Genomic DNA, 25,858 nt, shown 5'->3' with positions numbered 1-25,858 from the left:
AAGAATTAAAAAAAACATGACAAGAACTTTAATGTGGCAAATGCGAGTGAAACTTGTTATTCTATTTCTAGACTTATAGTATAATGTATGAGGAACATTTTGTTAATTACTAGTAATACCATTGTATGAAAAACCCTTTTTGACCTTTTTAGGACATTATATTGTGGCTTTTTAAAACCATGCAATTTGAGAAAACCTTTGCGCTTGCATATATTTCTACTTTCCACTACTTTTGTTTTTTATTTTCACTCCATGCAAATGCAAATGCAATGCAACATATTCAAAAAGTATAGGAACACTAAACAAATGCACATAAACAGTGCAAATGGAAAATTAAATATATGAGAGAAAAACAAAGTAGATCTGAGCTCAATGCATAGAGGTTTGAGCTACTTACCCCATACTCACATGCAGTGGCGTCCCTGAGTTTTCGGGGGCTCTGTGCGAAATATGAAAGTGAGCCTTTAATAAAAAAAAAAACGTAACTTTTTTTTATAAAAAAATCATCATCGATTTAAATTGCAAATAACATAAAATTATAATCATTCTTGTAATAACATAAAAAAGATCCATAGTCGGATCAAATATATCATTCTAGAATCATTCTTGTAATAACTAACAAATCTCGCATTCTAGAATCAAGAGAATCCCAAATAGTTGGATCAAATATATCATAACCAATATCATTCACATCAACATTTTCGGCACGAACAATTTCATTATAATCATCAACATTTTCATTTTCAACATCAACACTTTCATTATCATCAACAACATTTTCAACATCAATATTATTATTAACATTTTCAGCATTTTCAATATCAACAGTTTGAACATCAACAATATCAGCATCAATATTTTCAACATTTTGTGGTTCTTTTATAATAAATTTTTCGATAGCTCTGATGAAAATTTAGCAAGTGTACTAAATAGCCGTCAAGTAGTATAATAAAATCGTTCTTTCCGCAGGGATTGTTGTAAATCAATTGTAAATTGAAGACATACTCATGTAAATTGACATAAATTGTAAAAGGGGGTTCTTGTTTGGTTTCAAGTTCAAATTTTTTAAACTTTGGAATTGCTTTGGTGTTTAGATTGATGTAAGAAAAGCGATTGGTCCTTTTTGGATCATCTAATTACTATTTCTCTTGGTAACGCCATGTATGATAACGAATTATTCAAATTAGTTTCATGATTTGATTAAAACACAATTGATTATGTCCAATGTCTTGGTAACATAATCCTCTCTCATGATCATCAATCCCTAATTTCTTAGTAAGACCTATGATCATGTGAGGAAGAAAAACTTTAATCTTTTAATCTCAATTAACAATCCAAAATTTCTTAAGTGAAAATTAATTGATCAATCGTTCCTAGATCGATGATTTATTCCTATCGTCATAGTAAAACAAATCATTGCAATCATCATATAAGTCGCGAATTCATACAAAGCATTAAGCACAAAGAACAATCAATAGAAACTAACTTCGTAATTCATTAATCATATCATATGACAATCACATAGTTCAAGATCAAAAGTAATTAGAATCACCTAAGGACCAATCATGAGAATTTAGCTAGACATTGCAAATTCAGAAATTACATCAAATAAAATGAAAGAAAGCATGATTACAAGAAGAATCTTGATGTGTTTCCACACTGGAATCCTTGCTTGGTCGCTCTTGATCCTCCAAAATCGCTCCAACAGCTGTTCTTTTGCGTAAAAATTCAATCATGATCCAGATCTGAAGTTTCCCTTTTATAAAACTGATCAAAAATAACGTTTTCCGCCTGAGGCACAGAATTTCCGCCCCAGGCGTAAAAAATTACGTTTCAGGCACAAGAAATTCGCCTGAAACGGCAAAACAGTGAGCAATCTTGGTTCTTCAGCAAAAATTCCGCCTCAGGCGGAAAAACTTCCGCCCCAGGCGTAAAAGTACTTCAATTTCCACCAATTTTTATCTGCTATCTTCCTTCGCATGTAGCTTCAAATCAATGTCTTATTCTTCATGATTTAAGTCAAAAAACCTCTAAAATCACTTGAAAATGGTCTTTATTTCCATGTAATGACTAATGTCATCACAACCCCAAACTTGAACTTTTCCTTGTCCTCAAGGAATATCTCAATCTCCAGGAAAACAAAACACTACCTCGATCCATCTGGCTAAACAAACTCAAACCCAATCAAGTTAGACGTAATTTGCATGATATTTCAATGATCAATTTCGTCATGATTCAAGTACACACAGTTTCAAATTTAGGCAAACAAAGAGCATCAAACAAAGATTGACCATACTTAATTTCTTCACACCCTCTCCGACTCTCCTGTTTAAGGGTAATATAATCACTCAATCAACACATCATAACTAGACTACTATAAATTTGCAGACATTCTCAAAAATCAATCACCATGTCATGAGCACACACATTAGAGGACTTTTAAAGGTTATAACGTGGCCTGGTTAAAAGGTGGATGGTGGCTTTTCTTGGTAAGTGAGTAAAAAAACTTGAAGTCAGATACCACTGAATTGAATAGATACAACACCCCACCCTACTTTGTAAGAATTGATACTAGAGAACAATTTTCTTTCACAAATTTTTCTTTCAAGGAGTTCCTTTTTGTTTTCAAGAAGATCACCATGATTATATATTTTTTTTATTTTTCTTCTTTTTTTTTTTTTTTCGATACTTCTTTTCTTGGTGAACTTCTGAATTTTTCTTTCATAAATTTTTTAGTTCTCATACCCACCCCAAACTTAAGTTGTTGCTAATTCCAAAAGCAACCCCAAACTTAGTGACATGCATTGTGCAAAAACCACTAAAGGTATCTAATTCTCCAAGAAAATCATTTTTTTTTTTTTTTTATATATCTTGGGTCAGATAACAAACAAACATTTTTCTTTAAGCTCAAAAGGGGTTAAACAAAGGATAAACAATGATAAGGGTGGCTAGAACAGGCTCAAGGTACCAAACAACTTGCCTCGTGTGTACATCACAACAATAAATCAATTAAAGAGAACATGCGCAAATTCTAGAGACATAGCTAAGTGTGGAATTCTCATAATCATCAAAAGAAATCAGTGTTTGGGCTCAAAATCTCACAGTTTTTGGCTGAATTAAACTATGGTCAATATTTGTGAGAGTCCCTAAGCCTTGCCTAAATCATCACTATGATGCATCCGAAACAATTAAAAACATCACAAATTCATATCACGCATTTGGTCAACAATTTTGAATCTAAGATGATAGCCAAACAAATTTCCATAGTGTGAGGTTTTCAAAAAGACTAAGACATTCAAAGAAAACAAAACGACTAGCTCAAGTACTTATTATAGACCAACATCAAGCATGCAACAAATTAAACAAAAGAATCATAACACACAGGCCAAAAAGAATCTATAGAGGAGAAGGACAGTAATGGTGAATGGCACAAAACCTCAATCCTGCTCGGGCATGTTATGATCATGATCAAAACGAGGCAGATTTCCAGGAAATTGCATTGATGAGGACCCTCCTTCATCTGGAAGGCCAGCTGCCCTCCTTTGGCGAATGTAGGTAGCACGGTTCATTTCATGTGTAGCCGCCATGCTCCTAACTCTTTGATTGTGAGCTTCATCAAAATCATGCATTGTTGGATATCTCGGATAGAAATATGCCGGGACTTGCTCCCGGTAACGCATGGATTCTTGCCATAAGGCGGATGAAGTGTCATAGTGGTCCGCCATATCAATGCCCTGTTGGGTGCTCATGTCCATTTTCCACACCATGTCAGCAAGAACATTCACCTCAAATTGCGGAGCTGGAAAACTCTCCATTTCAGGAGCCTGTGGCACTTCATGGTGCATCACATTTTCAACATTCTCCTCCCTTTCTTCACCTCCTCCTTCCACCGTGTAATCCATCACATCATCCACATCAGCAAATGGAATGAATGTCTTCCCGAAAGTTTTTCTTCTCACATCTCTCACAAAAGCCGTAGTGACTTTTCTAGGCTCTTCCATTTGATCATCATCAAAAGTAGCAACATTTTGATCCAGACACAGTTTAGTGATCAAACAGAGATGTGTTAGACTATATGACCCGGGATCTTTCTGGATAATTGCAGACAAATCATCACTCAGAATCGTGCCCAAATCTATGTCTTCTCCTAACAATATAGCTTGAAGTGCTAGCCCTACATCCATAGGAATCTCAGAATTGTTCCCACTTGGCTCCACGTTATTTATCCAAAATTCAGCCCAAATCCGTGGAATATCCAACAAATGAGCGGTTTTAAACCGCTGGGGTGGGAGCTGTCTAGATGGTCTCACCCACATACTTCCGGGTGCAGTCAGCTGAGATTTTAAAGCCTCACGCTTATCTGATGCCATGGTTGCCCTATTCTCACGTCGATGATTCAGAACACAGAATTCAGGAACATTAAAACGAAATATCCTATTTATAGTTTCCGGGGAGTAGTCTACATCTACCCCGCGTACTTTAGCAATCCGTGGTGACGAATTTTTCACTCGCCATGCATTACTCAAAAATTCTAATGCTAAAGTACGATTTCCAGACCGAAGACAGAAATTAAACTCATACCAATGCCTGTTGCGGAATTCTGCTTCAATTAAGGGAAATGCTAGCACTTCATCCGTGAGACGCTTTTCAGGTTTGAAGTCCTTACTTTTGAGAGTATGGTACCGATTGTAGGCTGTTGGACGAACAAAACGTGACCGAGGAATTTCAGTCACAACCGGCGTCGGAGGAGGTGGTGATTGCTCTCTAGGCGGTGATGATGGAGGAGAAGGCGAAGGTGACGGTGTAGGAGTTCGGACTACTCTCCTTTTCTTCACCACTTTTGACCTTGATTTTGAAGACCCAACTTCAACTTCTTTATCCTTTGAGGATTTTTTGAATATGTTCTTCATGGTGAGAAAGGTAAAGATTGAGAAGGGTGATGGGTTATGGGTGATTGATGGAAAAGATGAAGATTTATGGTGGTTTTGGATGAATTTTCGTGTAGGGTTTTGAAGGGTTTTTTTTTTTGATTTTTGGTTTTGGAAAAATTTGAAGAATTGGTTGTTGTTGATGATGGGTTTTGAAGAATAGAGTTGGATGGAAGAAATTTTCGTGGGTTTGGTGTTATGGGTGTGAGAGAGGTTGTTGTTTTAATGGGGTTTTGAAGGATTTGGGAGGTTTAGGTTCAAGAGGGGTTTGAGATTTGAGGATGAAATTGGTGAAAGAGAATGGGTGAATTTGTTGTGGTTGTTGTTTTAATGAAGGATTTGTGTTGGGTTTGAAGGTTTGGATGGTTGTTAATGGAGGATTTGTGTGAGGAAGGAGATGAAGTTTTGTGAGAAAGGATAAGGTTTGTTGAAGAAGATGAAGTTTGAGAGAAAGAATGAGGGTTTCACCTTTTTTTACGCCTAAAACGTGATTTTTCCGCCTAGAACGTGGGTTTTTACGCCCCAAACGGCAAAACAGAGAGCAATGTTTTTTTCTTCAAACTTTTCCGCCCCAAACGGCAATGTTTCCGCCCCAAACGGCAAAATATTGAGCAACCCAATTTCTTCAGGATTTTTACGCCCCAAACGTAATTTCTTCCGCCCCAAACGGCAAAACAGTGGGCACCCATTTTTCATCATTATTTTTACGCCTTAGGCGCAATTTCTTCCGCCCCAAACGGCAAAACAGAGAGGACATGAATTTTCTTCAAAATTTTTACGCCTTAGGCTCCATTTTTTCCGCCCCAAACGTAATTTCCTGGTTGTACACTTTTCACACTCCTCTTTTTTTTAATTTGACCTGCAAAACACAAAAAAATCAAAAGAAAAACTATTACGGTTAAATAAAACCTTGGGTTGCCTCCCAAGCAGCGCTACTTTTAGCGTCATTAGCTCGACGGTCTCAAAACCTTAAGGGTCTTCGAAAAGTACTGCCACCTTGTGGCGATTAAAATCTCCTCCCTTATAAAACTTGAGTCTTTGTCCATTTACTTTGAAAGATTTCTCCTCCTCTCCTGGTGTAAAAATTTCCACAGCCCCGTGTGGAAAAACTTCCTTAATGACAAACGGACCAGACCACCGAGACATCAGCTTACCCGGGAACAACCTTAAACGAGAATTGAATAACAAGACTTGCTGTCCTTTCTTAAACTCCTTTCTTACCAACCCTTTATCATGATACTTCTTTGTCCTTGCTTTAAAAATCACGGCATTTTCATATGCTTGCATCCGCCATTCTTCAAGTTCGTTCAGCTTAAGCAATCTTTTCTCACCCGCAAGACCTGCATCAAAATTTAAAAATTTCACAGCCCAATATGCCTTGTGTTCTAGCTCAACCGGTAGGTGACATGATTTGCCATAAACTAGTTGGTACGGAGAGAACCCCAAGTGTGTCTTGAACGCGGTTCTATAAGCCCAAAGTGTATCATTAAGCTTCATTGACCAGTCTTTCCTTGAAGTAGAAACCGTTTTCTCCAGAATTTGTTTCAATTGCCGGTTAGATACTTCAACTTGTCCACTTGTCTGAGGATGGTATGGAGTGGCCACCTTGTGCTTGACATTGTATTTCTCCAAGACATTCTCCAAGTATTTGTTACAAAAATGTTTGCCTCCATCACTAATGAGAATTCTAGGAACCCCAAACCGAGTAAAAATATTTTCTTTAAGGAACTTCACCACGGTATGAGAATCATTCGCTTGGCAAGGAATAGCTTCCACCCATTTTGTAACATAATCTACACACACCAATATATGAAGATTAGACCGTGAAGATGGAAAAGGTCCCATGAAATCAATCCCCCAACAATCAAAAGGTTCTACTTCGAGCATTTGGTTTAGAGGCATCTCTAAATCAACAAGGCAATTGAGTCATACTTTTAAATTTTATTGTTTTATTGATTAAGTTTTTGTTTATTTTAATTATAAATATATATAAAAAAAATATATAATTTCTGAATTTTATTTTCATTTTCATTCTTGTGTAGTGCAGTTGCTTCTTAAGGTATTTTCTGGTTGTTTATGCAAGGTAGGAGAGTAGCAAGAGAACTAATCTTTGATCCTGAAATAGAGAAAACAGCTAAAGCAAACAGAAAAGCAGTTCGGTTAGCCCGAGAGGTTGCCCGGTTAGCAGGTGTTGCACAAGAAAGTAGTGAAGAAGCGGTTTCTAGTCCAAACACATCGGACAACGAAGCCAACATCATGGCTGAGAATCCACCACCACCTCCACCAGTTGTGCCTGAGAGGATGTTAGGTGACTATGGGCAAAGAAACAATGGAGAGCTTGCCAATCTGGGTTTCCAACCGAGAAATCATGTGTCATTTGATATCAAGAATTCAGTGCTCAGCGCCCTCAAAGAGAATCAATACTCAGGGGCAGAAACACAATGTCCAAATCTCCACCTGGAGCATTTCTATGAAGCTTGTGACTATACAGACCCACCAGGAGTATCTGAATCAGATAAAAGATTAAGGCTTTTCAAGTACTCGTTAACTGGAAGAGCTAAAGACTGGCTGGACACAATACCACCTAACACCATCAATACTTGGCAAGAGCTAGAGATGAAGTTCATGGATAGGTACTTCCCAATTCACAAGTATCTTGAAAGAAGAGCTGACATTACAAGTTTTGAGCAAGGAGACTCCGAAACATTGTATGATGCCTGGGAAAGATTCAAACTGAGCCTGAAAAAGTGTCCTAAGCATGGGCTCGATAGTCATACTCAAATGCAGCATTTCACACAAGGATTGAGAGCTCAAACTAGAATGTTTCTAGATGCATCGGCAGGTGGATCTTTGAAAAATAAAAATCAAACTCAAGCTAGAGAGTTGGTGGAATCCATGGCTCAAAATGAGTACAGAGTTGAAAATGATCGTGGTGCAAAGAAGAAAGCAGGCATGATAGAGCTTGATACTCAAACTGCTCTTTTGGCCCAATCTACATTGATGAATTCTCAAATGGCAGCTGTGTTGAAACACCTCACTAGCACTCCTAATGCCCAAATGCCAGTCATGGCAGCTAATGAAGTGAAATGTGATTTTTGTGGACAAGGGCATGCTAATGGCCAATGTTTTCCTGAAGGGTCAGAAGAGGCAAAGTACCTCGCCAACTTCAAAAGGAACAACCCAAAGTATGATCCATATTCAAACACTTATAACCCAGGTTGGAGAGATCATCCAAACTTTGGTTGGGGAGGAAATCAAAACGCAAATCAATCTCAACAACAATCTTCTTCACAAAACTCTCAACAAAGGAGACCTTCTCAATTAGAGGATACACTTACTCAATTCATAAAGGTGACTCAAGGGAACTTCGAAGCTATGAAGGTTAGCCAAGATCAAATGAAAGCCAACCAAGATATTGCCAACAAGAATCATGAAGCTTCAATTAAGAACTTGGAAACTCAAGTTGGACAATTGTCAAGGCAATTCGCGGCTACTCAAAATAATGGTTTTGAAGGTTCTACAAAGGATAATCCGAGGAATGAAAGTTGCAAGGCGATTAATTTGAGAAATAGAGTGGTTCCTTCACCTGAGAATGTAACGAAGAAAAAGAGTGAGTCTAGTGTTGAGGAAGTGAAAGAAAAAAATAACGTTGAGGGAGAAGTTGAACATGAGAATGAGGGAGAAGTTGAGAATGAGTTGGAGAAAATGATTGAGATTGAGAAAGAGGAGTTAGTTGAAGATGAGAAAGAGAAAAAAATTGAAAAAGAGAATGATGAGAAGTTAGTTGAAAAGAAAGGCAAGGGTCTAGAGGAGAAAGAAAGTTCTGTCCATGCCAAATTGCCATATCCGCGCAAGAAGAAGGCAAAGGCTAATGATCACCAACAATTCAAAAAGTTTATGAAGATGCTTCATGATCTCCAAATTAACATTCCTTTTGCTGAAGTGTTGAAACAGATGCCTGTCTATGCCAAATTCATGAAGGAACTTATGACAAAGAAGCGGAAACCTCTTGACGATGATACAGTGGAGATGACAGAGGAATGTAGTGCCATAATCCAAAAGAAACTTCCTCAAAAGAAGAAGGATCCTGGAAGCTTTACCATACCATGTTCAATAGGTAACATCTCCGTTGGTCGAGCTCTATGTGATTTAGGAGCTAGCATCAACCTAATGCCATTGTCAATGATGAAGAAGATACCCGGAGCTGTTGCAAAACCCACAAAGATGCAGCTCTCTTTAGCTGATCGTTCTATTGTACATCCTTACGGTGTACTTCATGATGTGTTGGTAAGAGTTGCGGAGTTTGTTTTCCCGGCAGATTTCGTCATCCTTGATATGGAAGATGATGCAGATGTAGAACCATTGTTGTTGGGTAGACCATTCTTAGCTACCGGAAGAGCATTGATTGATGTTGAGATGGGAGAACTTATGTTGAGAACACATGGGGAACAAGTCATGTTTAACGTGTTCAAAGCTATGAAACACCATGATGATGAGCCACAATGTTACAAGGTTGACGTGATTGAGGAAGTGGTAGAAGATGTCTTAGTGGAAGAAACACCATCCTTACCTTTAGAAAGAGTAATTGTTAATTCCATCGATGATTTGGAAGAGGAATGGGACAAGGAGATTGAAATTTGTCTCCGTCAGCTTGAATCATGTAAAAAAGAAGAAGCACAAAAAGATTTTGAAAATGTGTATGCTGTGGAAGAGAAAGCTAGTGGTAAGGAGGACCTAAAAGTTACTATTCCGGAGTTGAAAGAGCTTCCCCCTCACTTAAAATATGTTTTCTTAGGAGAAGATGCTTCACAACCGGCAATCATAAGCAGCAGGTTGAGTTCTTTGGAAGCAGAGAAGCTAACTAGGGTCTTGCGAGAAAATAAAGAAGCCATGGGTTGGAGCATCTCTGATTTGAAAGGGATTAGTCCCGGATTCTGTATGCATAAGATAAAAATGGAAGATGAATACAAACCTGTGGTGCAACCTCAAAGAAGACTAAATCCAACCATGAAAGAAGTGGTGAAGAAAGAGGTTCTTAAACTTCTAGAAGCTGGTATGATTTATCCAATCTCGGATAGTGCGTGGGTTAGTCCTGTCCATGTGGTCCCGAAAAAAGGTGGTATGACAGTTGTGAGAAATGAAAAAAATGAACTGATACCCACTCGCACCGTCACTGGGTGGCGGATGTGTATAGACTACAGGCGGTTGAACTCGGCAACAAGGAAGGACCATTTTCCTCTTCCATTCATGGACCAAATGTTGGAAAGGCTTGCAGGGCAGGCCTATTATTGCTTCTTGGATGGATATTCTGGGTACAATCAGATTGTGGTAGACCCAGAGGATCAGGAGAAAACAGCTTTTACTTGTCCTTTTGGAGTATTTGCTTACCGGAAGATGCCTTTCGGGTTGTGCAACGCACCGGCCACATTCCAGCGGTGTATGCTATCTATTTTTGCTGATATGATGGAGGACACAATCGAGGTATTTATGGATGATTTTTCTGTGTTTGGTAAGTCTTTTGATAAATGTTTAGCCAATTTGAATGCCGTATTGAAGAGATGCATAAGTACCAATTTAGTTTTAAATTGGGAAAAATGTCATTTTATGGTTAAAGAAGGTATTGTGCTTGGACACAAAATCTCTTCAAAGGGCATTCAAGTTGACCAAGCAAAGATAGAGGTTATTAAGGAATTGCCCCCTCCCGTTAATGTTAAGGGAGTGAGAAGTTTCTTGGGTCATGCCGGTTTCTATCGGCGTTTCATCAAAGACTTTTCGAAAATAGCTAAGCCCTTAAGTAACCTCCTTGTGAAGGAAAATGAATTTAAATTTGATGATGAATGTTTGAATGCTTTTGTTGTGATTAAAGAAAAGTTGGTCACCGCGCCCATAATCGTTGCACCTAATTGGGATCTCCCTTTTGAATTAATGTGTGATGCAAGTGATTATGCGGTTGGAGCGGTGCTTGGCCAACGACATGCGAAATTTTTCCATGCTATATATTATGCAAGCAAGGTTTTGAATGAAAACCAAATCAATTACACAACTACTGAAAAAGAGTTGCTTGCAATAGTATTTGCTTTGGAAAAATTTCGCTCTTATCTAATTGGATCGAAAGTTGTTGTTTTTTCAGATCACTCGGCACTTAAGTACCTCCTCACAAAAGGCGACTCAAAGCCTAGACTCTTGAGGTGGGTACTACTTTTGCAGGAATTTGATTTGGAGATAAAAGACAAGAAAGGTGTGGAGAATGTGGTCGCTGACCATTTGTCAAGGTTAGAAAATCCAATGGTGACCACAAAAGAGAAGTGCATTAACGAAGAGTTCCCGGATGAAAAATTGTTGATGGTTTCTAAAAGGCCTTGGTTTGCTGACATGGCTAATTTCAAAGCAGGAAATGAAATTCCGGAGGACTATTCCTATCAACAAAAGAAGAAATTCTTTAGAGATGCTAACTTCTATTTTTGGGATGATCCATACCTATTTAAGGTGGGGCAAGATGGCTTGATCCGTAGATGTGTTGATGAGGAAGAGGCACAAAGCATAATGTGGCATTGCCACAGTTCTCCGTATGGTGGTCATCATAGTGGTCCACGAACAGCAGCAAAGGTGCTTCAAAGTGGTTTCTTTTGGCCGACACTGTTTGCAGATTGTGTAGAGTTTGCTAGAAGATGTGATAATTACCAGAGGACCGGCAATGTTTCAAAGCGGGATGAGATGCCTCTAAACCAAATGCTCGAAGTAGAACCTTTTGATTGTTGGGGGATTGATTTCATGGGACCTTTTCCATCTTCACGGTCTAATCTTCATATATTGGTGTGTGTAGATTATGTTACAAAATGGGTGGAAGCTATTCCTTGCCAAGCGAATGATTCTCATACCGTGGTGAAGTTCCTTAAAGAAAATATTTTTACTCGGTTTGGGGTTCCTAGAATTCTCATTAGTGATGGAGGCAAACATTTTTGTAACAAATACTTGGAGAATGTCTTGGAGAAATACAATGTCAAGCACAAGGTGGCCACTCCATACCATCCTCAGACAAGTGGACAAGTTGAAGTATCTAACCGGCAATTGAAACAAATTCTGGAGAAAACGGTTTCTACTTCAAGGAAAGACTGGTCAATGAAGCTTAATGATACACTTTGGGCTTATAGAACCGCGTTCAAGACACACTTGGGGTTCTCTCCGTACCAACTAGTTTATGGTAAATCATGTCACCTACCGGTTGAGCTAGAACACAAGGCATATTGGGCTGTGAAGTTGAACAAAAACATTGGCCATTAGCATGCCCTTGTCCACAAAAATCACATTTCACTTCATTAGCTGCCATAAGGCGGATGAAGTGTCATAGTGGTCCGCCATATCAATGCCCTGTTGGGTGCTCATGTCCATTTTCCACACCATGTCAGCAAGAACATTCACCTCAAATTGCGGAGCTGGAAAACTCTCCATTTCAGGAGCCTGTGGCACTTCATGGTGCATCACATTTTCAACATTCTCCTCCCTTTCTTCACCTCCTCCTTCCACCGTGTAATCCATCACATCATTCAAATCCTAAGTAAAATAAATTGCCTTGTCAAAATCACTCAACAATCCCCGGCAACGGCGCCAAAAACTTGATAACAAATTAGCAAGTGTACTAATTTATCGTTAAGTAATAAAATTTATAAAATTCGTATCCGCAGGGATTGTTTCAATATCGACAAAACAATTAAATTAATTTAGGATTAATAATTAAAATGCAAATGGGGGGAGTTTAACTTAGTTTGGATTTTTATCATAAACTTAGAAATAACTTGGGATTCAAATTGATGGAAGAAAAACGATTGATCCTTTCGGTTCATCTAATTACTACTTCTCTTGGTAATTTCATGTATGATTACAAATTAGTCAATTTAGTTTCATGATTAGATTAAATCTCAATTGATTATGCCCAATGTCTTGGTAACATAATCCTCTCCCTTGATCATCGATTCCTAATGTCTTAGGTAATCTATGATCAATTGAGGTTTACAACCTTTAATCTTTTAATCTCAATTAACAATCCGAAATATCTTAAGTGAAAGTTAATTGATCAATCATTCCTAGATCGATCATTCATTCCTATCATCATAGTAAAACAAATAATTGAAATCATCACACAATTGATCAAGTCATGTAAAGCATTAAGCACAAGGAATAATTGAAGAAACTAACTTCGTAATTCATTTATCATATCAAATGATAATCACATTGTTCAAGAGAAATAATAATCAAAATCCTCTAAGAACCAATCAATAGAATTCAGCTTCTCATAATTAAATTAATAAGCAACATAATAAGGAGAAGAACAAGACCATAAACTATGTTGCTGCTTGTTGATACGGCCAGCTCCTTTCGTTCTCCAGGGTGTGCGTGATGTTCCGTTTGCTCTAGGGTGTGCGTGATTCCCTTTTTCTTCTTGTTGTACGTGATTATCCCCGGCCTTTCTCTCTCTCTGCGTAACTCTCCTTCTGTCTCCAGCTCCTCTTACTTATAATAATCAACGAAACCTCCTTGTTTCATGTTGGGCCACACAAGCATAAAGTCCACGTTTCTTTTCTTTTTAGACAAGCCCATCATATTACAATAGTTAACTCCCTCTTTGCTCATCATATGACACACTAAACAATGAGTAAGTAAATTCACAAAATAAAAGCTACACAAAATATATATTAATAGAGAAAAAGACATAATTGATTCAATAAACCAAAAATTGTAATTTATTTAAAATGACTCTAAATTAAACATTAAACTAATAAAATGATATTAAAAACTTAATTAAAAATACTCTAAAAATAGCGACCGGTGAAGACTCATCACAACCCCAAACTTAATTTGTTGCTTGTCCTCAAGGAACAATGCTTTCAAAAGAGTGCAACTCAAACACCCAACCAAACATTCATGTTAATCTATCTCCGTAATCAATAAGAACAAAACACGTCATTTTACATAAATTATCATACTCAAGGTCACTTTCATCTACTAACAACCAATCGGAAATTCAAAACAATTCATCCAACATTCATCCATCAAGCTCAATTCTCTTTTCACACAATCTCACTAAAATTCTCTCAAGTGTTTAGGGACATACACTCAATCAACACAATCTACACCTTTCTACCATAGGCTTGCAAGGACTCTAAAAATCGATCGACATACAATGAATATGCACCTTTCGAGGACTTTTCGGGTTATAGCGTGGCTTAGGTTTATTGAAGGGTGGATATTTTTGGGAAACTAGGTAGAAAAACTTGAAGCATATAAGATCACCTATTTCAAACAAAAGTGGACAAAGCAATTGATCTCCCAAAAATCATCACATTCATACTAGAGAACTTAGTTTTCACAATTTTTTTCCTCATGCAAATGAATTCACAATGTGTGAACTCATTCCATGCTCACATTTTTTTTTTCTCAAAGAAGTCCCTCGACAAATTTTATTTTATTTTTTTATTCATTTTTTTTCCTAACATGGTGTTATGCATTTTGCATTCTCTTTATTTATTTATTTTTCATTTCTTTCACCATTTCCTTTCTTTTCATGAGGGACATTCTCTTCATTTTTTTTTAACACAAACTTTTTCAAAATATTTTTCTTTTAGTTCTCTAGTATCCCACCTCAAACTTAATAGGTTGCAAATCCCAAGAGCAACCCCAAACTTAATGATGAGCATTGTGCTCAAATCACAAGTTAGGTGATCAACTTCAAGAAAATCATCTTCTTTTTTTTTTTTTTGTAAAAATTATGTGGTTTTCAAAAAGAAGTAAGATCAAAACATTTTTCTTTCAATAAGGCTCAAAGGGGCTAGCAAGAGATTGTAATATTCAAGGGTAGGCTACAAAGGCTCAAGCTCACAAAAACGTGCCTCGGTGCATTATTCATCGCAATCAATCAATTAAGAGAATTCAAGCAAGTTCTAGAGAATAGGAGAGACGTGGAACTCACATAGTCAAGAAAGAAATTCAAGTGTTTAGGCTCAAGACCTCACAGTTAGGATAACAGAGAAGAATTAGAGCCATTAGAAATCATGCTAAACAAACAGAAATCATTTCCTCAAAAATCATCAGCAAACTAATATAACCAAAGAGCAATCAATAATGTAAGTTGACAGTTACTACTTAGATGGAGAACAAACTAACAAGCACATTCTAGTTAAATGCTCAAAATCAAGTCACACATAAAATATTAACTCAAACAGATAAGGATAGAGTAGTGACAAATTCATTCAACAGTGCTTTTTATTACTTAATAAAATGCAAAAAAAAAATAAATAAATTAAAGACCGAGTTACCTATCATGGGTTGCCTCCCAAGAAGCGCTTCTTTAACGTCATTAGCTTGACGCCTTAACCACTGTTAGGGTGGCATAAATGATAGCAAGAACACGTCATCCTTCTTCTTCCTCTTGTTGGTTAAGAATTCCATGAACTTAGCATAGAGAAGCAAATGTTCCCATCTTCCAACAACTAAGCTTTTGGAACAAGCACTCTCCCACCTTGGAGAAGAATGAGATTTCTTTTGCAAGAGATTTTTCTCTTTAGACTCCATTGGTTGAGACTCAAACGTTACATAGAGATCAACATGATTTACTCTTCTCATGTCATTCTTCTTGTTTTTCAATTTTTTTTCTTCTCCAATAGCATGATGTTTCATCTCCATCTCAACCAACTTCTCACACTCATTTGCCTTTTCAACAAGATTACCACATTCAACTTCAAATCCATCAAATGAACCTTGATTTGACCTCAAAAATTCCTCCAAAATCTTTTTGAGTTGAAAGTTGTAATCAATGTTGATCAGTTCGCGCTCTTTTTCATTCAAACAATACTCCTCAAAATAGTCATTGTGATGATTCGGTCCACAAAAATCACTTCTTGCCTTCAATCTCGAAATATGTGCATCCAATCTCTCTTGTGCATAAGATAGTAAACATAGTTGATAACAAATGATATTTATTTCTTTGCAATCAACCAATCTATTATCAATCCATTTCATTGCTACAAAACTTAGAGAAAATTTTCAGCAGCAAAGAAAACTAAAGTAGACATAAAGAGAAAATTCATATATACAAGAATAAAAAGAAAATAATAGAAAGGAAAAAAAAAATTAAAAAAAAATCCTAAGTAAAATAAATTGCCTTGTCAAAATCACTCAACAATCCCCGGCAACGGCGCCAAAAACTTGATGAAAATTTAGCAAGTGTACTAAATAGCCGTCAAGTAGTATAATAAAATCGTTCTTTCCGCAGGGATTGTTGTAAATCAATTGTAAATTGAAGACATACTCATGTAAATTGACATAAATTGTAAAAGGGGGTTCTTGTTTGGTTTCAAGTTCAAATTTTTTAAACTTTGGAATTGCTTTGGTGTTTAGATTGATGTAAGAAAAGCGATTGGTCCTTTTTGGATCATCTAATTACTATTTCTCTTGGTAACGCCATGTATGATAACGAATTATTCAAATTAGTTTCATGATTTGATTAAAACACAATTGATTATGTCCAATGTCTTGGTAACATAATCCTCTCTCATGATCATCAATCCCTAATTTCTTAGTAAGACCTATGATCATGTGAGGAAGAAAAACTTTAATCTTTTAATCTCAATTAACAATCCAAAATTTCTTAAGTGAAAATTAATTGATCAATCGTTCCTAGATCGATGATTTATTCCTATCGTCATAGTAAAACAAATCATTGCAATCATCATATAAGTCGCGAATTCATACAAAGCATTAAGCACAAAGAACAATCAATAGAAACTAACTTCGTAATTCATTAATCATATCATATGACAATCACATAGTTCAAGATCAAAAGTAATTAGAATCACCTAAGGACCAATCATGAGAATTTAGCTAGACATTGCAAATTCAGAAATTACATCAAATAAAATGAAAGAAAGCATGATTACAAGAAGAATCTTGATGTGTTTCCACACTGGAATCCTTGCTTGGTCGCTCTTGATCCTCCAAAATCGCTCCAACAGCTGTTCTTTTGCGTAAAAATTCAATCATGATCCAGATCTGAAGTTTCCCTTTTATAAAACTGATCAAAAATAACGTTTTCCGCCTGAGGCACAGAATTTCCGCCCCAGGCGTAAAAAATTACGTTTCAGGCACAAGAAATTCGCCTGAAACGGCAAAACAGTGAGCAATCTTGGTTCTTCAGCAAAAATTCCGCCTCAGGCGGAAAAACTTCCGCCCCAGGCGTAAAAGTACTTCAATTTCCACCAATTTTTATCTGCTATCTTCCTTCGCATGTAGCTTCAAATCAATGTCTTATTCTTCATGATTTAAGTCAAAAAACCTCTAAAATCACTTGAAAATGGTCTTTATTTCCATGTAATGACTAATGTCATCAAGCTCCTGATTGAGATTGAGTTAATTTCTCAAGTCTTATCTTTTTCTTACGCTTTACATATCCACAATCATATTTCCTACCCTTAGGAAGTGACTTAGGAGGCATTGAGGGAAAAAAATAGAACCTGAAAATTCTCACTGTTCTGGATCGATTCCGCAGGACCGCAACATTGAAGTAGAACCAAATAGACAACATTGAAGTTGAACCGGTAAAAAAAGAAAAAAAGAACGTAATTAGCAATTAAAACAATCCAAATAGAACAACACATTATCAAACCAAATAGGACAATAAACATTAAAACATTATCATGTTGAAACTAGGAATCTCCGGCCGGAAGGAATCACATGTTTACATAGAATGGGAGTAGGATTTGTGATTAACATTATAGCTAAGCTACTATAGTTTCAACATTAGTGGAAATTAAAAGAAAATCAGTAGCAAAATTAACACTATTGGTAATTATACTGCATAACTACAGTACGGCTATTGGTAATTAACTAATTATATGGGAACACTATTGGTATCATTACTAGAATAGCAAAATTAACTTTGGGAGAAAAAGAATGATGGGAATTGGGAATTGAGAAACACAATTAAAATAGCAAAATTGTGATTTTACATTGCAAATTTTAGAAACCCTAACTTGTAAAATTTAGTTTTTACCTTTGAGAATAGAAGGAAGGAGGTTAAGTGGTTAACCGACGCCTGGTGATGGTGGCAGGAGGCAGGTCGACGCCGGCCTGGTGGTGAATTAATGGAGGCAGGTCGTAGGTTCTGAAAGTGAAAGAACTTGCGAACACAGAACGCAGAAAGAAGGCAAAAACACATAACGCAAAAAGCTGGCTTCTTCTATTGCTGCTTTTTTTTTTTTGTTAGGAAAACATTGTTGGGTTGGGCCTTTACAACAGTTTCTAACATACATAATTAATTTTTACACCCCCTAACTTACTAATACTACTACCCTATAATTTTTTTTTGAGGCCCTCGATTTTAAGAGACCTTGTGCCACGGCCCATGTCGCACATGGGCCTAGGCCGCCCCTGCTCACATGCAGTTCTATCTGTCATTTGATTCAAAACTAAAGTTTTATGCAGTGGTCCTCTGCCCTTGTTTCATATTAAACTCATTGTTATAGTTACTATGATTAAATATTACTAATACCCAATTATGCTTGGTTGAGATGTTCTCTTTCAGTTTAATCAGACATCTTGGATTCGACTTCGGGTACAATCTTTGAAATGCAATAGTGTTAGAATTTTTGATAGCAAACTTTGTTGCTCATTATAGTTATATTCAACTCAAATGATTAGTCTCTGCAGTTACGTACATATCATATCTAATTTTTAAAAATATTGAATACTATAGCTATAATCACTATTAATATTGTAGTATGCGAGCAACAAACAAATGGTAGCAGCAGTACAATTAGATTTTAACATGTGGCAAGCATGTGAATCTTGGGCCCCTCAACATAATTTAAACATATAGTTTTTATTTTCACTTGGGTCTCTACAAAGTTTGAATTGTTTTTTGTTTTACTAGTAGAAGGGAATATATTCTTTCAAGAGGGAGACTCTGATGGTTCAGAGTTTGATAACCTCACCTAGCTGAAAAAGCTTTTAAGAAAGCTTTGGAGATGTGGGATTTGGATGTTAGCTTCACTTTTAGTTTCACTTTTTAGTTTCTTTTGATGTCAAAATCTCTACCACCAAAAAATAAAGTGTAAATTTTTTAGCATTGTCAATTGGTTAGATAATTATTTTGATTATGAATACACAACTGAAGATTTTGGCATGGCTACAAGGTCCATAACTTTTCATTAAATGTCCTTTTCTTTTATTTATCATCATTCATATCCCATTTTGACCTGTAAAATGGCTGGAAAAGTGGAAAAATAAAGTGGACCAATTATGATAATGAAACTTCTTTGATGTGAGTTGTTGAGTTATTAGAGGCATGCTTATCATCTTCATAGAAAAGATAAAACTTTAATTAATTAAAACAAACATGTTATACATGGGTTGTGCTTATTTTGCATTGTTCAATTAAATATGGGACAAATTAAATATTTTGCTATATGTACAATATATTTACAATGTAAAATATAGCAAGACACCATGTGAACTTAGTAAAGAACCACATCAAATGTGGTGTATGGTCATTGATTGGTGCTACTGTGGAAGGACAAGAGATTGTAAGAAGTAAGTTATTATGACAGAGCACAACATGAGAATATTCCTCCAAATAGGACAAAATTCATAAGACCCTTCTCTACTTGAAACTTGAAAGTTTAATGTGGCTAATTACTAGAAATTTAGTTAGGGGCTTCATTATCAGAATATCCAGTAGCAGTATAGCAAGGGAGTTACTTTTGTCGCCCTATCATTTTCTCAAATATTGTCCGCTACTTAAGTATCGGACAACATTTTTTTCTAAAATTTCTCATTTTATAACATCCGTTACTTAAGTAACGGATGAGTAAAAATAGGGCGCGCGAGAACACGTAAGTCGGCAAAAGTAACTCCCATATAGCAAAACCCAAATATGGTCCCATTTCAGATTTGGGTTAAATAACACACAAAGATAGCCATGGGCCATGGCCCATTAAGGCAATGAGGAATCTTAAGAAATTTTACAAACATTGGGTGTGGAAAGTGAATGAGGCACAGCTGAAAATTATAAAAATGCCAGCACAAACAAGAATTGGATGGGAGTAGTTAACTCTTGAGAAATAACTATGGAATAATTGTAACATAATAAATAGATAGTTGTGGTGAGGAATGATGGATTAATTCCTGCCATCTTATGCTACGATTCTTAATGTTTTGTCCAACTGTTTATGGTTTGATCTAAGTTGTGCTTTATAGTTTTACCACTTATCAGATTATGCTGATTTGGTGCAAGACATAAAATTAACTAGCTACAAAACATTCCTAATGTCTAACAGCAAGGGTAACATTGCAACTAATTTGTGCTTAACATTGCTTTTGTTTTGTTGAGTAGGTAGTGTTCTATTTTGGTGTCATCATCTCAGATTATGCATTAAATTTGCTACTGTGATCATCTACTGGTTCACATCCAGGATTCCTAAATTCTACTTCCACTAATAAATTATATTCTCAAGTATCACAGTTACCAAAAAATTTAGCTTAATCCTTTCAGTTATCCCTTTTAAGTGGAACAACTCGAAGAATAAGATGGTGCAGTGAGATAAAAGCCAAAATCATCAAAGCAAGATGAAGTATGGTAAAAGTACTGCATAAATGGCAATTAACACATTAGATAAATAATGAGGGAAGATTGTTGCAAACTCATTACCCACATGGGATGTTTGGTTTAAACTACCACAAAATTAAGGTGGCAGAAAATGAGGTACCAACCACATAAATTGTGAAAATTGTATCAATGTGGAAAGCATTATTCTGTAGTCTCAATGTGATAAAAGGAGTGTCTAAATTGGGGGAAAAAAAAAAACCAATTTATGCTCCCAATAATTCAAGCATATCAGAAATTTTGTTCGCGTAATAGTCCGGCTGAATATTATTTGAAGGATCTTGCAGAGCTGATTGAGTTGTGCAACCTGTTTGCATAAATAGAAGTAATCACAACATGTTGGGCTAGGTGTCTGTATATGATGCAGAAAAATACAAGGCTCATCATTACCTGAAAGCACTAGAAGAGTTTTGCAACCAGCACTTTGTCCGAACAATATATCAGTATCTAATCTATCACCCACCATACACATCTTGGAGCAACTTAAATTGAATCTGCTTGAAATAGTATGTTATGTTCCGAGAGGAGAAGAATATAAAGTAAAACAAAACTAGTCCCGGTAGACAAAAATCAACAAATTTAAGAATTTAAGTTTCTTACTTCTCAAGTAAAAAGTCCATCATAAAGGTTGATGGTTTCCCAACTACAACAGGCTCCTTCTGGGTTGATCCACACACGGCCGCAACCATACACCCAGCTCCTGAAATACAATTTTTATACATTATTATTAGGACATACAATCCAGTTGCATATTAAATCTTCGCCGCTTAAGAATAAAATGGGATATAATAGAGGACCAGGCCATTCTTGGGAAGGAGTCATATGCCCAACTGCATCACGGTTGGTGGCAATGAAAAGGCATCCTGGATTTTCGCGTATGCAAAGGGTTCCATACCTGTTAGATAACAATGTTTTTGTTTAATCAGAATTTACGAAGATGCTGCCATGAACAGTTATATGAATTTGATGAAAACAAAAATCTACCTATTATCCTACAGTATACTGTTTTCTAAGTCGATCACTTCAAGAAAAAACTTCTTCGGGTTCATTTAACTATTGAGAAACTGCTTTAATACATTATTAATATTCTTAAAAAAACAAAAGGCGATTTGTTAACTATAACATTTTGCAGTGTTGTGAACTTCCACGAATCAACCCTTACAAATCTTTGATGTAAACATACATTTGAGAGAAGGTTTAAAACTTCCATGGACTAGTTAGTGAGGCCAAATTACAATCATTAGAAGTTCAAGTTAAGTCAGCTTGAACAAAAGAAAATGCAATGCGGATGCTTTAGCTTATACTAGCAAGTGGAGTATAGTTCTGCTAGTATCAATACTCTTTTGGGACTACATTAATTTACATTTATAGGTCATCGAGGGTTCTGAACTAAATATTTTGAGACAAAAGGAGCACAAGATAAAGTGCTCAAGAAAAGAACAAAGGAAAATATTTTCTTACTGGAGCTTGTAATAGTTAATTTTTGGATCTATACCAACCACTACAGCTCCAACCTGCAAAAGTGAACTAATCAGTTAACCGCAAGCAGCTATCTCAACAAAGTTAATCAAAGTAACAACGGGCAAGGTGTTACATTACACTCTTATCATGTTCAAAAATTCCGCTCTGCTTCCAGTCTATTGTTTTATCTGCATCTCCCTGCAATTATTGAATGCTTCAGTGAGAATAACTTGAGTAACAATCCTGTGAAACTCACTCCTCTCTGTGCATTGTTTGAAGCATGTATTTTCCTTAAGAAAATGCAGCCTAACAGACTCCATGATTAATTGAGCAAAACTGTTTGTGCAAGGGTTTCTTTTCTAAAAAGACATTCACAATTACATGTTGCTTACCCCTAATTAGTTCCTATTCAATGAAGGTAAAAAATAATCATAGATTACAACAAAAGCGTTGAGTGAAATATAACTTAAGTAAAAAAACTAATCTGGTAGAACAACAATGGATGCATACACGACACTTAAATTTCTCTTCACACACCATGTAATTCGATTTCAATAAGGAACAAAAGGAGATAGACTATTATTTATAAAGACTTACCGGACCACCAAAAGCCGTGAAGCCAGCAAGCTGCAACTCATCCAGTATACCATCCCCACCAATCACATAAACCTGAACATTGAGTAGTAACATTAGCGAGTCTATACACTATACACTATACAGGTAGGTGACTAATTTTGACATGAAATATCTAAAAGCAAACGGAAAACTAGGGACCCTATTCGATATAAGCAAATATTTTTATGTTTTCACGTTCAATTATAAAAAAAGATATACATATATCACTTAATTTTATTTTTGTTTTTAAAAAATAGTACAATGCAGTGACCATTTTATGTAAACCAACCAAGCCATGGCATGCACCATTCTCCATTGGCTACTAGTTTAGTTGGTAACATAAAAAATGAAACAAGTGAAGGCAATGCAAGAACCTTCTTTTGGGTAGGGAAATTGTTGACCTTCAAGTACATAGCAGCTGCAAAAGACGACGAGAATATCTCATCCTGTAAGTAAAACAAAAAAGATTACTTGTAAGCACAGTAGAAATGAGAAAACGTGAAATTGAAATAGAAAGAGAAGCAAACCGGGGAAACAGAAATTCCCAAAGATTTGAACTTTTCAGCGAATTGGCTCCTAGACTTCCAGGAATTATTGGTGACAAACACCAACTTCTTCCCCTAACAAAGAAATTGCAGATTAATATTAATACAGAAGCATTCAATTTTTTTCAAAGGGAAGAAAAAAATGATCGAAAAATATCAAATTTATAAAGATCGGGCAATTTAATCTCTCAAGTTTATGGAATATCAATCAATTTAGTTCATCCATCAGAATATCCTTTAGTAAAGATGCATCAAAACGTATGAAAATCTTTATATTGACTTAAATATCCTCTTGCTGCATCAAAACATGCATACAACATTTAAAACTGTGGTCTAAATATTAGTTAAATTAGTTAGTTAGACTAAGCGGCTGTGTGGACTCTGGATTAACTTATCTGAGTTCATCTACTGACATAAGTTTTGTGAGACTATTTAGAAGAACTTATAAAAACAACTTTGGTAGCATTTTTCAACTTATTTTCATAAGTTCTCCAATATATACTATAGCTTATGAAAAAAATGTAACTTTATTTTGTGTTTGCTATAGAATTAGCTTACGTAACAAATTATGATGATAAGTGTTTGTGGTGTAAGCTGCAAATAAGGTGTTTATCCAAACATGCCTAGTTAAATAGAATAATAATAATAGTAAATTTGATTGTTAATTGAGAAATGGTAATTTAGTGAAAAAGATTGGTTAGTTAGTTAGTTACCTTGGAGCGAAGCATGTGGAGAGTTTGAGAAGCGCCATCGATAAGTTGATCACCCTTCCAAATCACACCTAAATAATAGAGAGAGAGTTAATGAAATGAAACTGTGAAGAAGAAGAAGAAGAAGAAGAAGAAGAAGAATGAAAGAGAGAAATGAAAAACAGTTACCATCGCAATCGAAGAGAAAAGCTTCGACCGAATCAAATAGATCTTTCAAATTATTAACTGAAAGACGCTGCGACGACGAACTCATCAAATCAAATCCAATCAACGAATGAATGAGAATGAAACAACCTTTTTCCCTCCTTCTTCTTTGCGTAACAAACCATCGAATCGAAGCCACACGTGTTTTGTTTTATTATGTTATTTTTATTATTTTAATCTTGTTTCAAAAAATTATAAAAAAATTATTTTAAAATTAATAATAATATTAATATCTATTAATAAAAAAAATGACATTGCTAAAAAAAAATCGAAGACTCAACATTTAAATATTTTATTTATTTAATAAAAAAACATAAATACAATTATTTTGCATTGATATTGATCTAAGTGCCGCATGGTGGAGGTTGACGATTTCGATGGGGCAAGCGGCGACGTGTTTGCAATTGAAGAACCGGTTCTTCTTCTTCTTCGTCTTGTTCTTCTTCGTCTTCATTTGTGTTTAGATCAAATCTCGCATTTTGTCCTGAAGATTGTGGAATGGCAGGACTACCTTGCAACATTTCAGTCATTGAATTCATCCAAGTTGGATTAGTATTCGATTCATGGACAAGTTGTCGGAGAAAGTTATTTTCGAAATCATTCCCTAATTGGAGTTCGGTTGGCGGGAACCCAAAATGTTGTGGTGGTGGTGGTGGGTACCCGAATTGTTGATATGTTGACGGATTGTTGTATTCTTGGGACGGTGGATACTCAAATGGTTGAAATGTTGATGAGGATGGTTGAAATGTCGACGAGGACGCGTAGTGGTGTTGGGTGTTTTGAGTGAATGTGTATGGATTTGTTGTATCTATGTGATGTTGTGGTTGAGATGAACGGAGAGGGGTATAGAAAGCTTCCGTGCTTTGTTGGGTTGGCGGGGGTGGTGATGGATATGTAGTTGGCATTAATTCAACTACGCGCGGGTCTTGAAGTTGTTGAGTTGATGAAAGAAAAGGAGTGAAAGTGGCTCTAAACCAAGACATATAATTGTAGTCTGGTTTAACTTCAACCTCGAAACGCATTGCGCCATTTAAAACACGCGCGTGTCGAAGATTCCAATCTTCAATCTCATTTTTCCATTTTATCCCCCACGAAGTGTCCACTTGTTTTCGCAAGGATAATCTGTGGTACTCTCGCATGTCGGTTGGTTGTTGTGGAATTTCTTGCGGGAATCCAAATTGAAGTTTGACTCGATCAGTTTGGTGCATTTCCACAATTTCAAAAGATATCAGGAAAGTAGTAGCACTCCATATCCAACTTTGTGCAAGTTGAGGTTGATGATTGAACAAAAGATACGGCCTCCAAATAAACTGACATCAAATTTAATAGTTAGTCTTTAATATTTATTAAAAAAAATAAACTTAAAAAATCGAAAGATATATAATATTACATCTGCCTCTAACATATGATCAATGCGTGATCGATAGTCAAATATTTTGTGAAGAGGACTTTTAAGATAATTGTGTCCCGTACCACACCACCTAAAAATATTTTAGAAGTTAGTTTAATGTAAAATATATGACAAAATATAGTAGTAATATATTAGCTATATATATGACAAAAAAAAAATATTAGCTATATATATATATATATTTGTGTGTGTGTATTTGAACAAAAAAAAAATACTTACATTCTTGCCAAAGGAAAATTGATTTCGTAACGACTAATAGGAGCGATAAATGGCAAGCGAGTCCATGCCCACGTTTGTAGCAGAATCATACATCCTGCAATTTGTGTAGCGCC

At 36.0% G+C, this 25,858-nt stretch overlaps 2 protein-coding genes across 2 annotated transcripts; both read right to left on the bottom strand.

The window, feature by feature from the left end:
- Positions 1-13,068: 13,068 nt before the first annotated feature.
- On the bottom strand, positions 13,069-16,124 carry LOC123891626. Its single transcript, XM_045941535.1, has 2 exons — positions 15,239-16,124; positions 13,069-13,567 (listed from the first exon to the last, which is right to left on the bottom strand). The coding sequence occupies exon 1, from the start codon at positions 15,939-15,941 to the stop codon at positions 15,303-15,305; it is 639 nt and encodes a 212-aa protein (XP_045797491.1). The 5' UTR covers positions 15,942-16,124; the 3' UTR covers positions 13,069-13,567; positions 15,239-15,302.
- Positions 16,125-20,549: 4,425 nt separating this feature from the next.
- LOC123889361 (phosphoglycolate phosphatase 2-like) lies at positions 20,550-24,249 on the bottom strand. The gene is made up of 11 exons (XM_045938653.1): positions 24,080-24,249; positions 23,915-23,982; positions 23,184-23,276; positions 23,031-23,102; positions 22,639-22,710; positions 22,180-22,239; positions 22,042-22,094; positions 21,378-21,475; positions 21,181-21,280; positions 20,971-21,074; positions 20,550-20,887 (listed from the first exon to the last, which is right to left on the bottom strand). The coding sequence occupies exons 1-11, from the start codon at positions 24,162-24,164 to the stop codon at positions 20,787-20,789; spliced, it is 906 nt and encodes a 301-aa protein (XP_045794609.1). The 5' UTR covers positions 24,165-24,249; the 3' UTR covers positions 20,550-20,786.
- Between the last annotated feature and the right edge of the window lie 1,609 nt (positions 24,250-25,858).

Source organism: Trifolium pratense, linkage group LG6, assembly GCF_020283565.1.
Source record: "Trifolium pratense cultivar HEN17-A07 linkage group LG6, ARS_RC_1.1, whole genome shotgun sequence".
Lineage (NCBI taxonomy): Eukaryota > Viridiplantae > Streptophyta > Magnoliopsida > Fabales > Fabaceae > Trifolium > Trifolium pratense.
Note: the sequence above shows the minus strand (reverse complement) of the source record. Positions and strands in the feature narration are given on the sequence as shown.

Bases quoted from the DNA above. Each gene is read 5' to 3' on its own strand.
- LOC123891626 (XM_045941535.1), bottom strand. From the start codon at position 15,941: ATGAAATGGATTGATAATAGATTGGTTGATTGCAAAGAAATAAATATC.
- LOC123889361 (XM_045938653.1), bottom strand. From the start codon at position 24,164: ATGAGTTCGTCGTCGCAGCGTCTTTCAGTTAATAATTTGAAAGATCTA. The intron at 22,095-22,179 runs GTAATGTAACAC...TCACTTTTGCAG, and splicing joins TTTTTGAACATGATAAGAGT to GTTGGAGCTGTAGTGGTTGG. The intron at 20,888-20,970 runs GTAATGATGAGC...TTATGCAAACAG, and splicing joins AACTCTTCTAGTGCTTTCAG to GTTGCACAACTCAATCAGCT.